This window comes from Symphalangus syndactylus, chromosome 1 (genome assembly GCF_028878055.3).
Source record: "Symphalangus syndactylus isolate Jambi chromosome 1, NHGRI_mSymSyn1-v2.1_pri, whole genome shotgun sequence".
Classification (NCBI taxonomy): domain Eukaryota; kingdom Metazoa; phylum Chordata; class Mammalia; order Primates; family Hylobatidae; genus Symphalangus; species Symphalangus syndactylus.
In genome coordinates, this window is record NC_072423.2 from 118380891 (window position 1) to 118395094 (window position 14204).

The 14204-nt window shown below is 54.5% G+C and overlaps 1 protein-coding gene across 7 annotated transcripts in view; it reads right to left on the minus strand.

Annotated features, from left to right (window-relative positions):
- VIPR1 (vasoactive intestinal peptide receptor 1) overlaps nucleotides 1–14204 on the minus strand; it is a 35721-nt gene that overhangs the window by 1627 nt on the left and 19890 nt on the right. For 4 of the 7 annotated variants that reach the window (XM_063611413.1, XM_055281239.2, XM_055281238.2 and 1 more), the window contains 9 exons: nucleotides 9969–10075; nucleotides 8451–8554; nucleotides 7823–7955; nucleotides 5034–5187; nucleotides 4435–4495; nucleotides 4097–4163; nucleotides 3593–3684; nucleotides 820–949; nucleotides 540–581 (listed from right to left, as the gene is read on the minus strand). In XM_063611413.1, coding sequence (XP_063467483.1) covers nucleotides 540–581; nucleotides 820–949; nucleotides 3593–3684; nucleotides 4097–4163; nucleotides 4435–4495; nucleotides 5034–5187; nucleotides 7823–7955; nucleotides 8451–8554; nucleotides 9969–10075 — 890 coding nt within the window. Of the gene's footprint in view, nucleotides 1–539; nucleotides 582–819; nucleotides 3345–3592; nucleotides 3685–4096; nucleotides 4164–4434; nucleotides 4496–5033; nucleotides 5188–7822; nucleotides 7956–8450; nucleotides 8555–9968; nucleotides 10076–14204 lie in introns of those variants that run through there. The other 3 variants (XM_055281240.2, XM_063611421.1, XM_055281241.2) reach the window with 3 other exon arrangements.

Here is a 14204-nt window from a genome sequence, read left to right on the forward strand (position 1 = left end):
ACTTGGGACTGGGGTTGAGGCCAGGTTCAGAAGGAGGCCTTGAAATGGTAGGAGGTAAGAGGCAGAGAGGATCCCAGAATACAGTCCAGGGAGAGGGAGGGATGCTGCCTAGGGGTGACTGTACCCCAACTCTTCCCATCCTGGGTCTCCAGCTCACTTGAGTGGGTTTTTTGTGCATTGTAACCAGAGCTCCACAGCAACTCAACCTTCACTGGAAGCCCTCACCCCTCCCCACTCACTGCACACAGCCACTTAACTCTGTTGTGCACAGGAATCCCCCTGGGGTTTAGTAAAAAGCTGTTTGTTTGTTTTTTAAAATAATTATTAAAATGCAGATTCTAAGCCAGCAGGTCTGGGGTGGTCCCAGAGATGCGCATTTTTAACAAGGGCCTAGGTGACACCAGTGCTACTAGGTTGAGGACCATACTTGGAGTAGCAAGGTTTAACCCGTCCTTGCTCTGCACATATCCCACCAATGTTTCCGGACCCTGGTCCTGGGAGTTCCATTGCCTGAGCCCCAAGGACTGGGAGGGGCTTACCTCACCATTGAGGAAGCAGTAGAGGATAGCCACCACAAAACCCTGAGAAGGAAGATGACAGGAGAGGTGAGGTAGACAGACCAGAAGCCCCCAGCCCTGCCCCACCCCTGGCTCCAGCCCCTGTGTTCCGCTGGTTAAGGAAAGAGCTAAGCACAAAGTAGGTGCTTATCTAATACTTATTACAGTAAAAAGATTGGAATCCAGTGGCAAGGGCCAGGACTCCAGGTTGAATGCCCTTAAAAGCCAGGAAAGAATGCAGCCTTAAGTCAACAGCCCATACCTGGAAAGACCCCACGACGAGCTCAAAGACCATCTTCACTTCAGGCTTAAAATTGTCTGGAAAGAAGGCGAACATGATGTAGTGTACCCCAAACAGGGGGATCAGCAGGAGCGTGGACCTGGCCAGCCTCCTAGAGACAGGGGAGGGACAGGCCATGGGTATGTGTGGCCACACATGTGGATATGATAGGGCATGTCATGGGGGCAGCTGGAGGCACAGAAGATGGGGACAATGACCAGGATGTGTGAGAATGGACTGTAGGTTCCTCTAAATATTATGCCCTTGTCTGCTCCTGTTCCACAGCTACAGTGCCTCTGCCCTTCTGCCCCCAGCCCTCCTGGCCTGGAGGGAAGCATGAGAGAGAAAGAAACCCCCTCTATTCTCACCCTTCTGGAGGAGAGAGGGTAAGAGGTAAAGGAGAGGCCAGTGAGAATGATGCTAACAGGGACATGTTAGCTGAAATCCACTATTGGGAGTTCTGTTGCCTGGGCCCCCTGGTCTGGGAGAGGCTTACCTCATCATTGCAGTAGAGGATGCTCTCAGCCATCAAGAGCAGCAGAAAATCTCTTATGCAACAAGAGGTCCTGGTTCCTCCTCTCCTGGCCTCAGTTTTTCCAATTTGTATAATGCAGTAAGTGTGTGCTCAACATAGTCAAATTATAGAAAGAGAGGCCCACTATGAACTTGGAAGTGTTTTGGGTACTATGAAGTGTAGTGCATCCATGAGAGACCATGAGAGAAGATGTACTAGGAAACAAGTCTTTCTAACTGGGGTGCTGACCACATATGCCCAGGGCCACTTGGGAGGGTGATGGGGACCCAAGTTCATACCTGATCACCAAGGACAACCCAAAATTAATCAGTATCGTCCTCTATCTGTGTTTTCTCTGCTGTGTCTGCTTCTCCAGAAGTTGCCACCTTCTCTGGGGTTGCATCCCCCTCCTCCTACCTCCCCACACCAGTGCATATACTCCCAGAGTGCTCTGAAGGACCAGCTCCTTCTTCACAGCTTTGTGTGCTCAGTAGGGTCAGCATTCATTCTAAATGCTCACCTGCCTCCCATGGCCCAGAGCTCTTCCTGGTTCAGGCCTCCCAGCCACCTGACCTCATAGCTGATCCAGGCAGTGTGAACCCATTGCTCCCTGGCTAGGAGAGGTGGGGTGTGGATAGGGAGGGTCTCTGACTCTGTCTCTCCTGCCTTAGCAGTCAGTCCAAGGAAGCCTAGCCCAAGGCCTGAGGTCCCGCAGCAAGCTGGGGGCAGAGGAGCTGGCCTTGCCCCTCCCATTCCTTCCTGGACCTGGTTCTCAGCCATGCCAAGATCCTGAGCAATGCCCACCCCTCTTCAGCTGCAAAACTATCCCACGCACCGGAGGCTAACAGATGGAGGCTTTCTTTAAATCAAAGGCTTATAGGGAGGTGGAGAGTGGGAGCTGACAGCCTCTCCTTGAGGAGCTTCATCTCCGACTGCCCCCACCCCTTTTGCCTGCTGACAACTGTTTCCTTTCTGTCTCACCACACAGACCTGGCCCTGACCATGGCCAGCTCTGTTTGCCTCAGATTCAGGCCCTTTTGAACCATTGTAAGTTGGGGGAAATAAGGTCCCATCGGCAAAGGAGAGGATGAGGGTGCACAGGCCCGACGTGCTGCCCCTCAGCAGACTGCAGACCCCCCTCCACCCCCCCCAGCCTTTCCTTCTCAGACAGGAAGGGAAGCTCCGCCTACACACCTGGCAGGAGAGAATGTAGTCACACCAGGAATGTGAGTCTTAGTCTCATCAGGGAGAATCACAGGATTCCAGAATAGAATCCTAAATCCAGCAGTGTGTGACATTCTAGCCAGGAATCTTAGAACCACAGCACAGACTCTCCAAAGAGAAGCCAGGCCAAGAAGAATCCCAGGACTGGAAGGCCTTGTGGGACGTCCCAGGTTTGTCTTGTGTGAATAGCACTGATACTCAATCTCCTACTCCCATCTGTGAGCATGCAGACCCTACTTGCCTTCCCACAGCCTCCCTTTTCATATTTTTCATGTTTCTTTAGCTCTGTCTTCACGCCTTGTTGCTCCTGCAAAAAACCTGCCTCTTCCTCCAGTCCTCCCAAGCAGGGGGAACGGTCCTGACACCTTTCCGAGCCCTGGTCCACAGACATTGTGCCCCCTTCTCCCTGCCCATGGTGACATGCTCCAAAACCCTCAAGGAGAAGGGAGTATATGTCAGTTTCCTCTCTGTAAAATAAAGATAATTTTGTAGGGGACCGTGTGGATGAAATGACATGATGCATGGAAATCCCTTAGCGTGTGCCTGGCATGTAAACTGCAGGTGTCATCATTATTACTGAGGAATACTGAGTCCCGAACATGGCTGTCTCATTGGCGGACTGGGGTCTCCCCCAGGGCATTCATCTACTATGTGTTTATTGCACCCTTTTTCCATGTGAGGCACATGCCAGGGACTGGGCACATGGTATGAACAAGACACAGGTCATCGGTGTCCTCTTGAGCTCCCTGGCTTGGCAGCAGATGCATACCTGGGAAGGATGCTAGGTGAGTGTGGGCGGGAGAAGCATGCATGGGGCTCTGAGTGCAGCCTGGTGAGGGTGGGGCTGGAGCAGGGGACGGTGGTGGGCTGATCCAGGCCATGGTGGAGGTGGGAAAGAACAATGTGGCTCCTTGGTGACTCTGGATGTTTGGGGTGGGAGGACTTCAAGGAGATGTGGGATGATTTGAGGACTGGGGATGGAGGTACTGGGGGCTGAGGCACTAGGCCCACACTCACGAGTATGGACTGCTGTCACTCTTCCTGATATCTGGGGGCCGCAGTTTCTGAAGCAGGATTCGGATGATGCAAATAAACAGGATGAAGTTTACCTAGTGGGTGGGGACCCGAGTTCGGGCAGTCAGAGCGGGAAGGCTGAGGTGTTCAGGCCCCTCGGCTGCTGGCCTGTCTTCTTTCCCAGGGTCCTGCTGCCCCTCTCTCTATCTTACCTCTCCTCTGGCGCTTCCCCTTTGGTCAGGTCATCCGGGAACTCTACCTCCTTCACATCCCTAAGGACTGTGCTCCCAATCCGCTTACGCTCAAGGAAGAACTGGTGGGACGGGGGTGGGGATGATCCTGCATTGGGCATTAGGAAGCTACATTTCAGTTCTGACCTAGATACTAATTTCCCATGTGACCTTGGGCTAAATTGCCTGCCCTATTTCCCCATCTCTAGGTGGGCCTATTTCCCCATCTCTAGGTGGGCCTATTTCCCCATCTCTGGGTGGTGGGAGGGTATCTTACCAAGATGGAGGTGAGGATGGGGCCCTTTATGATCCACCACAGTGAGGAGTTGATGGTGTCCCAGCACCTGAGCAGAGCGTGGGGAGGAATGAGAGGGTTTGTCCTCAGCCAGAGAAAGACTCAGCAGCACCTCCCCCAGTTGTCCCCAGCTCTGCTCTTGAGCCGTTTAGCAACGCTGAGCCCAGAGTCTGTTGCTCCCCAGGTCCTCCTCCAGCCTCCCCTCTGGCCCGAGAGCTGTGGTTTTGGTCCACTCACCAAGGCCAGATGGCATTATCATCCCACCCAGGGGGCCTGCCCAAGTGATGGCGGCCGGGGGAGTGTGTGGGGCAGCAGCTCACCCATAATCCTCAAAATGGATCCTGGCGATGGTCCACACCATGGTGAATGTGCTGGGTACCCCTGTCAGGCCCAGGGAGAGTGAAAGAGCAGAGAGGGCACAGGAAGCAGGGGTAGAGGGCATGAGGGAGAGATTTCGGAGAAAAGCAGGGAGAGGGAGGGAGAGAGAAAAGGGTGGGTTGTCAGGCTGCTGTCTTTGGTTGCATAGGTTGTTCACCACGGAGGGATGCTCCACTGAGGGGGTGAAGCTGTATGCCTGAAGGGCTGTGTCTACCTAGACAGACATTCTCTTTCTAATTGTGACAGAGGCCCTTTATAGATTAGCAGTGGCCCTGTGTATTTCGGGAGCTAAAGGGAAATGGAAAGATGTTCACAAAATCTGTCCCACAGGTCAGCCGTAGGTGCAGCTGCAGCCTGAGGGACTTGTCCTGGGCTCAGACATTTTGAGGACTTTTTTGACCCTTGGCTGATATCCTTGCAAGCGGGACCTGCAGCTAAGCGAGACGTAGGACTGCAAGCTGGGTTGGCACCCTCCCCCTAGGGAGTTCTCCAGGCCTTGCCCCCTCTGTCCCCAGCCTGGAAGCCCTCCCTGGTACCATACCCCAGCCGATGAGTATGTACCCCCAGAAGTACTTCCGCTCGGAGAAGAAGGAGACGGCAAGCAGGGTGTACAGGTAGAGGCCCTCCACCAGCAGCCAGAAGAAGTTGGCCATGACACAATATTGGAAAAAGACCATGGCTGCCTTACAGCCCACCTGCAGGGGGAGGAGAAAAGACAGGGTTCACTGGGGCTGTCAAGGGTCCTTGACTGCCCACACCCGTGTCTGGGGGGACAAACACAGTTGCAGTGCAGCCAGCCTAATCTCTTTGTTGTTTTGCATTATCCCCTTAAAAATATACTCATTGGTTTTCCCATTTTCCCTAATTTTAGATCCTCTGATACTTTGGGATAAACTGGTGATTTTAATTATCCATCCATCAATTCATCTATTCACCTTCCCATCTATATATCTACCCATCTGCCCATTCAATCATCCACCCACCTATCCATGTATCCATTTATTTACCCACTCACCCACTAGACATTCACTATCAACTCACCCATTTATCTATCTTTTATCCATGTATCCATCCATCATCTATCATCTTTCCATCTATCAATCCATCCACCCACACACCTATCTCTCCATTCATCTACCAACCCACTCAGTCATCTACCCATCCATTCATCTCTGCACTCACCCATCAATCCACTTGTGTATCCACCCACCTATCTACCTACCTGCCCCTCTGCCCATCATCTGTCCAATCTTCCTTACTTAACCCATTTGTCCTGCTGCCTACTTAGCCATCCACCAACCTGCCCATCCACACCCCCACCCCACCCACTCATTCATCTAATGCAAATTTGTATTGAAGGTAGCTGGAAGGTATGAGGGAGAATTCTTGCTTGAGTTTGCAAGAGTCCGCTCAATGTGGGGGAGTGGAGGGCTGTGGACTGTGGAGTGGGGCCCAGATGGAAGTGTGGGGGGAGACTGGGACTGAGAAGAGGGTAGAAGAGGGGGAAGTAGAAATGAAGAAGAAGAGAAGAGAAGAGGAAAGGGGTGGCCATTCCTCCTGGGGTTCAGAGGACCTAGTGGAAGAATGGGTTTCTTAGGCAGATGAGGACGATGAAGGAATTAGGGAGACCCACGAGTAGGGCAATCACGGGGCTCTGGGTGGCCCACTTGGCATGACTGGAAGGTATTCTGGGCCTTCTGTCCCCTCCCAGAAAGTCCCCCATTTCAGATCAAGCCTAGATGTCTGTGAGCCAGGGCTTAAAGCCACCCTCCACCAGGAAACTGTCTGGCTTCCACTTCCCCCTGTACCCAAAACACTGGTTCCCACCCTTCCTTCCTGTACCCTTGGTTTGCGACATCCTCAGAGAGAAGCCTCCCCCAGCTAATGCCCCCACCACTCCCTTTGGCTGGAAAGTCCTTCCTCAGGTCTCACTTCTGTCCCTCCAGTTACAGGAGTTCTTGCCTCCCCATCTTCCTCCCATTTGTTTTTGCAGAATAACTCAGCTCTTTTTTTTTTTTGAAATGGAGTCTTGCTCTGTTGCCCAGGCTGGAGTGCAATGGCGTGATCTCGGCTCATTGCAACCTCTGCCTCCCGGGTTCAAGCAATTCTTCTGCCTCAGCCTTCTGAGTAGCTGGGATTACAGCTAATTTTTTTTTTTGTATTTTTTGTAGAGACGGGGTTTCACCATGTTGGTCAGGCTGGTCTTGAACTCCTCGTGATCCCCCCACCTGGGCCTCCAGAAGTGCTGGGATTACAGGCGTGAGCCATAATCGGCGTCTGGCCATAACTCAGCTCTTTACCAGGACAGTTATCTGTGCTTCCTCCTAGTCTTAGAAAAGCTTCACAGTAATGAATTGGGAAGCCGGTCTCCATAATTATCCTTAACATGTGCACAGGAGGCAGCAGGTTCCTCCACAGGTCCTGTGGCTCGCAATGATCATGTCTGACTTGGCCTCCCAGCTCCTGGGATAGAACCTCTGAGAAGCTCTGGGAACGGCCAAAGTGGGTCCCATAGGTTTTCTCTCGCCCTTGTTGAAATGCCTGAGATTCCAGTATGATCATTTCGCTCTTTGGGGAGAAGGTACTGCTGATCCCTGATATAATGCACTGCCTCTGGGGTCATGCATGAAGCAATGAGTTACTGACCACAAGGAATGAGTGGGGCCTGGGGCTGGTCTCAAGCCCTCTGTCAAAGCTTGGGGCACTCAGAGAGGGTCCCTCAGAAACCCTTGGAGATGGCCCCCTTAGTGACTGGCAATGAATTCCTTAGATGCTCCCTTTACCTCTCTTCCCTAGGAAGGCCCAGAACCGGCCTGATGTCAGGATCAGAACAAAAGAGGAGGACTGCATATGTTTGGACCCATTCCAGATGGCACGGGGACAGGGGGAGTAGGAAAAGTGGCATGGTGAGCAGAGCCTTGGCTATGCAGGTGGCAGTTGGCAGAGTTGGAAGGAATCTTGGAAGTCCTTGCACAGATGGGGAAACTGAGGCTGTAAGTTCCCCAAGGCCACATAGGAAGTTAGCAACAGGTGGGACAGGGGCTCTGGGCTGTGGCCATGAAGTGTCCCATTTCCCATCTGCTTTTCTCACTGGTGGGGGCAGGTCTGCGAGCACCCAGATGGGTGAGCAACATCTCATGTTGCCGGAGGGGAGTGTGATTTGAGTACTGCCAGGTGGGGTTGGGTGGGGGTTGGGCCATCCTTGGATTGAGGGTGGGGTGGGAGGGAAGAGGGAGGAGGGAGAGGGAGAAGCAGGGGGAGAAGAGGAGATTACAGTGGCTAAAGATAAGGGTGAGACTGAGGGAGGTGGGCCAGGGCCAGGATCCTTACCGAGCCCTCGGAGCACTGGTCCGACTCCCTGCTGTCGAAGAGGGCCAAGTCTTTGATGAAGACAGCGGCAGCCCTCAGGATGAAGGATATGAAGAGGTGCATGTGGATGTAGTTCCGCGTGCAGTGGAGCTTCCTGTGTGGGGTTGGCAGATCTGGGAGGCCAAAGGGGCCTTGGATTCCCACCCCAGCCAAGGCTGTCCTATGCTCTGAGCAAGGGTGGGGCAGGGGAGCATGTGTCCTCCAGAGGGCAGGCCCCGCCTCAACGGGGGGTCCCATACTGAAATACGAGCCCCACCCCCAGGTACCCCATCCGCCTGTGCAGCTGGGCTCCCAAGTGCCTCAACCTCATGTGTGGCCCCGGAAGCCTCATTCCTGTGTGCAGGCCCCACCCTCTGGTGCCCTGTCCCCAGGTGCAGGGCCATCCTAGGGGAGACTAGGCTGCAACACATGGAACAGCTCGGCCACCTGCCTTCTCCAGGGGAAGCTGGCCTGGCAGGAGCTGGGGACTGTGTGTTGCTGGGGGGCAACAGTGGAGGGGTTGGGGCATGCCTGGGCCACGCTGGGCTCCACTGTGGGAGCGACACTTGCCAGGTTTGCTTTGAGACCTGTCACTTGGGCTGGGCCTCACCTGAACAGGCTCAGGATAGCCGTGGCGACCAGAAGGGTGGCGAGGGACAGGCTGTAGCCGATGGTGTAGCCGGTCTTCACAGAACCGTAGAACATGGTCTGCTGCTGTTGGAGGGACAGGGAGAGGCTATTGGGTGGTGGGGTGGGAGGCTCATCTAGGGGGTATTGGCAGGGGTGGGGTGCCCTACACACTCTGCCTGCCCACCTCTGCCTCAGCAAATGAGCAGGCTGAGGTCTGTGGCTCCCAAGAGCAGCTGAGCAGAGCTCTTCAATCCCCTGACCCCTAACGCCCTGGTTTCCACAGACAGGGCAGGACTGTGTCTTACGGTGGGGTGGGGGTTGAATGTACTCCCTCTCTTTGTGTCTTTACGAGGAACAAGTTGGTGAGGGAGAGAATGAAGACCTTGCACGTCCCTTTTGTTAATTTCATGTCTCCAGCCATGTGCCCGGCTTCCCTTCTGTGCCAGCTCTGAGCTGGGCACCCTAGGGGCAGGGTCTGCTTGCCCTTCAGACACCCCCCGAGACCCTGTCTCTGTATAGGGAGGAGAGGTATGCAGAGGTTGCAGGATGTCGAGGAAGACACTGGCACTAGTATGTCCCATTTTGGGCCCTTGGGAGTTGGGGGTCGGTGGGATGAGGGCAGTCTGGCCTTTCTGGTGGAGGAGGGCAAAGCTAGGCCCTGAGGGTGTCTTGCTTGGTCCCCTTTCCTGATGCCCTCCCTGTGGACACAGGTGCAGTGCAGCACGACAGCCACTAGGCAAGCCACTCCTTCCTGTGCGCCTCCCACGCTTGCCTGAGGAGAGGCAAGTGGTTAAGGGGGAATGAGGGCCTACGGCTCCAGTGGGCTTCAAAGGCCTCTGAAGAAATTGCTGCCCTTGGGGGTGGGTGGAGTGAAAGCCCCGTCTGAGAAGGGTGCCTGAGGGTGGGGCAGATGCCATTGCAGACAGACACACACACATGCATTTGCACCCCAAAACAGTGAGGGGCTCCTAGCTGAGGACTCCAGCCTCCCCATCAATGTCCTTACCAGGCTCCCCAATCTTTACAGAGACCATGTTTTAACTGCTCCGGGGAAGATATCTGTCCTGGGACTGAGAACAACAGGCTCTGTCCCTGTTCCTGACTGGCTATTTGGTAGCCAAGGCTGGTTCCTTCCAGGACCTGCAGCACCTCGGTTTCCCCTCTGGATGGGATGGGGTGCTGGTGTCTGCCTGCCCTGCCAACTCCCGGGCTGAAGTGAGGCTTCCTTGAGGCAGTGGGGTGGCCCAGCCTGGGGGTGCTGCTTCAGCTTTCGCTGCTCTGGGGGCCCCTCCTGTGGGAAAGCCTCCTCCCATACCCTGTCAGGGGGAGCCAAGGGTTGGGACCCCAGAAAGGCAGGCCTGGAGGAGGCTAGAGGAGGGCAGACTCCAGGAGTCCTGTTCCCACACAGACAGCAACCACACCCCTCGGTGGGAGAGATCAAAGTCGCCTAGGTGGGCCCTGGCACTCTGCAGGTGGGGTGGGGTGCCCTGGGACCCACCTCATCCAAACTCGATGCCTTGTCATCCAAACCACAGGCAATGGGGTATGGGCCAGGCTCCAGGTGCGTCCAGCCTTCGTCGGTGCAGCTGCGGCTTACGTTGCGGCCTGGGTGGAGGGCAGGGGCAAGGACAAAGGCTGAGGCTGGGAGCATGGGGACCCGGCTGTCTCTGCGTGGAACAGGGCAGAGAATTCAGCCTTACTCCCACCAACCCTGGTGCTGTCAGGCTCCGGCTGCCCTGACCCAGTTACCCAGGGCACCGTGGGGGCACCTGGGACAGGGAGAAGCCTCTTCAGGGCTCCTGCACCGATGACAGAATCAGAGCAGACATTCTTGGGCTCAGCCCTTTTGTTATGGTCTGAACCTGACCCCAAGTACAACATACACTCTGATCCTTGTCACAGACCCTGCCTGGATCCTTGTCACAGAATGATTCCTGACCCTTGCTGTGAGCAGAATGCTGACCCTTGTCACAAGGCCACGGTTGGGGGAGGGGGCCCAGGCCTGCCCGGTCCTCTTCAGTCAGCCTGCTTGGGCCTGTGGGGCTGGGTTTCCTCTCACACCTGGAAGGGCTTAGATGAGCTGCTGGAGGAGGAGCAAGGGTGTGGGAGTGAGGAGGGGTGGGGTTGGGGAACCTGTGCAGGCAAAGGCATGTGAGGGGGAATCAGGCAGCACAGCATGGCAGGGGCTTGGGGCTGAAATAAGCAGAGGCTGAGGCTCCAGGGAAGCTGCACTGTCCACTGTCTTCAGAGGCTCGAAGCTGCAGCAAAGGGGCAGGACCGCTTAGGGGTGAGGTGAGGGGTACGACTGAGGCTCCCCACTCTCCATCTCCAGCACTGAGGAGGTGTCCTCTCCCCAGAGAGGGAGAGGATGGGTTGAATAGAAATTAGATGAGCCAGAGAAGAATCTCGCTTCCCCATCTCAGTACCCGTTCATCACCACCACCGCCGCCACCATAATCACTATCAGCAGCATCAGCAGCGTCACTGTTGTCAGCCTCATCACAATGACAGGTTTTGAGTACTTTTCAAATGTCAGCGCTGGTCAAGCACTTTAGGCACATCCTGTTTAATTTCCTCAATCATCCGGTGAGGAAGGTAACTCCATTTCACAGTTGAGAAGTGGAGGCCCCAAGAGGTCGGTTACTTGCCCAAGGCCACATAGAGAGGACAGGATAGAGCTGATCTGGTCTCCAGAGTCTTCCCAGGTAAGCTTGGTTCTCACCTGCGTGGAGGTGACCTGAGGACTTATTTTGGTGACCAGATAAAGAGCTGCGGGAGGGTCAAGCTGTCCTATGAGCTCAGGAAGGGTCACTGGGCACGTGTGTTTATTTCCAAACTTTGCTGTATGCCCGGAATATACCAGGTGATTCCATATTCACCATTTCTGTAAATCCTCCTGGCAACCCTTGGAAAGAGGTCTTGTCACCCTACCTCATGGATGAAGAACTGAGGGACAGCTGGGGGTGGGGATGGGACAGCCAGGAAAGAGCAGCCGTGGGCTGGGTCTATTTCCACCGCATGGCCCAGGGAGGGCAGGGAGGATTTGGTTGAGGAGGGGGCATTGGACTGGGCCAGTTTCCTGCCTTGGCATCCCTTTTTCTGCCCTGGGATCCCAACTTCAGTGTTGCAGGAGGCTCCTAGGACAGGAGAAAAGCCTTCAGCTGTCCCTCTGCGCCCGTGTCAGCTTCCCATTGTTGCTGCCAGAGGTGGGCCTGGCCCAGAACCTTCAGCCCAGCCCCTCATCAAAGGGCAGTCTCTTCCTCAGCCCCAGTTCCAGGGAGCTAACTGCAGGCCCTGAGGCCCTGGATCCCACCCACAATCTGACTCTTTTGAGAACTTCCCCCTACAAGGCTCAGGCAGGTAGAAAAGAGGGTTAAGGGCTGGGTGTGGTGGCTCACGCCTGTAATTCCAGCAGTTTGGGAGGCCAAGGCAGGCAGATCACGAGTTCAGAGTTCAAGATCAGCCTGGCCAACATAGTGAAACCCTGTCTTTGCTAAAAATACAAAAATTATCTGGGAGTGGTGGCGCATACCTATAGTCCCAGCTACTCAGGAGGCTGAGGCAGGAGAATCGTTTGAACCCAGGAGGTGGAGGTTGCAGTGAGCCAAGATCGCACCACTGTACTCCAGCCTGAGTGACAGACTGAGACTCTGACTCAGGGGAAAAAAAAAAAAAGAGGATTAAGGCCAGAATCACCCAGCTTTGAAGCTGGGACACTGGAGCTTTGGGCTCCCTACTCACCAGAGGGACCAGGGCTTGAGGAGGCCAGGCCCAATGACATAGCAAGCATCTGGTATCATGAATTATGCCAGCAAACCTGGGTGACTCTGGCATGTACACAGCAGCTTCACATGCCGTGTGTGTGTGTGTGTGTGTGTGTGTGTGTAGTGGCGGAGGTGTTAGGGTAAACATTAATGTGTTAAGGCTAGGAATTGGTACTTTTTATTATCCCATCAAAAAATGGGGATCCCAAGGCTAAGAGAGGTTAAGCGATTTGCCCATGGTCACACAGCAAGGGAGCAGCAGGTCTGGGATGCAGACCAAGGTCTGCCTGACTCCAGATCTTTCTCGGCTCCCAGCAGTGGCCAAAGGGACACTCTGTTTTCTGGAGCCCTGGCTGCCATAGATGGTGAGGGAGAGGAGGGGAGGGGACAATGGATCATCTCTGGGGCCAGGTGGCCTCTTTGAAGAGCACTGGGACTGTGGTCAAGGCCTCATAGCAAGCTGCTCTCAAGGATATCGAAATGGCAGTCACCATGGGATCCCAAGAAGCAGCCAAGAGTCTCCCTCCAGGCTGGGCCTGGAAACCAGCAGGCCCTATATCTGTAGAGGGGGACATGAAGGGCAGGAGGGAGGTAGCAAGGGACTTTAACCTTGTGCTGGGAAGGACACCCCACTGTGGGGGTCAGGGCATGCAACAGTGAAGGGGTCAGGGCATGCCTGGGCCAGGCTGGGCTCCACCATGGGAGGGACACTTGCCAGGTCTGCTTTGAGGCCTGTCACTTGGGCTGGGCCTCACCTGAACAAGCTCAGGATAGCCATGATGACCAGAAGAGTGGCAAGGGCCACCTTTCTCCCAGTCTCCTCCCACTCACTATGTCTCAAAAAGCAGTCATGGCCCCCGATTGTGCCTAGGATCCTCCACTCAGTGCCTGGAGCCAGGAATTGAGGAATAATCCTCTCCCTCCTCTCCCCCATCGGTCACCAGTCCTGTCCCAGCTTCTTCTTCCCCAGCACCACCACCACCTCATCTCCCCTGGATTAGGTAGGAGCCCCCTGCTTTCCTGTCAGCTCCCCACCCTGAGACAGCTGGAAGGATCATGCTAACACCCAGACCTGACCATGGAACTCTCCTGCTGATTGCCTGCCATGGTGTCCCATCCCAGCCAGCAAGTTTGAGCTTCCTAGGCTGGCAGCAAGGTTTTCTTATTTATAGCATCATGATGCAGGTGGTAGGGGAGGGGAGGTATCCCATAGACCCCACAGACATGGTTAACATAGACTGTATGTCGAATTTTCTCAGTCAGAATGGCTCTCCCATATTTATTTTAAAACAAATCTCTTCAAATATTTGAAGGTAGAGGCTGGGCATGGTGGTTCACGCCTGTAATCCCAGCACTTTGGGAGGCTGAGGCGGGCGGATCACGAGGTCAGGAGATCGAGACCATCCTGGCTAACACGGTGAAACCCAGTCTCTACTAAAAATACAAAAAATTAGCCGGGTGTGCTGGTGGGCGCCTGTAGTCCCAGCTACTGGGGAGGCTGAGGCAGGAGAATGGTGTGAACCCGGGAGGTGGAGGTTGCAGTGAGCAGAGATAGTGCCATTGCACTCCAGCCTGGGTGACAGAGCGAGACGCCGTCTCAAAAAGATAAATAAATATATATATATATATTTGAAGGTAGAAACACGGATGAAATATATGCAGACTACAGATTAAAGAAGTATGCGCCTGTAATCCCAGCACTTTGGGAGGCTGAGGTGGGAGGATCATGAGGTCAGGAGTTCAAGACCAGCTTGGCCAATACAGTGAAACCCTGTCTCTACTAAAAATACAAAAATTAGCCAGGTGTGGTGGCTGGTGCCTGCAATCTTAGCTTCTTGGGAGACTGAGGCAGGAGAATCGCTTGAACCCGGGAGACGGAGGTTGCAGTGAGCCAAGATGGTGCCACTGCACTGCAGCCTGGGTGACAGAGCAAGAGTCTATCTCAAAACATTAATAAAATAAAAATAAAG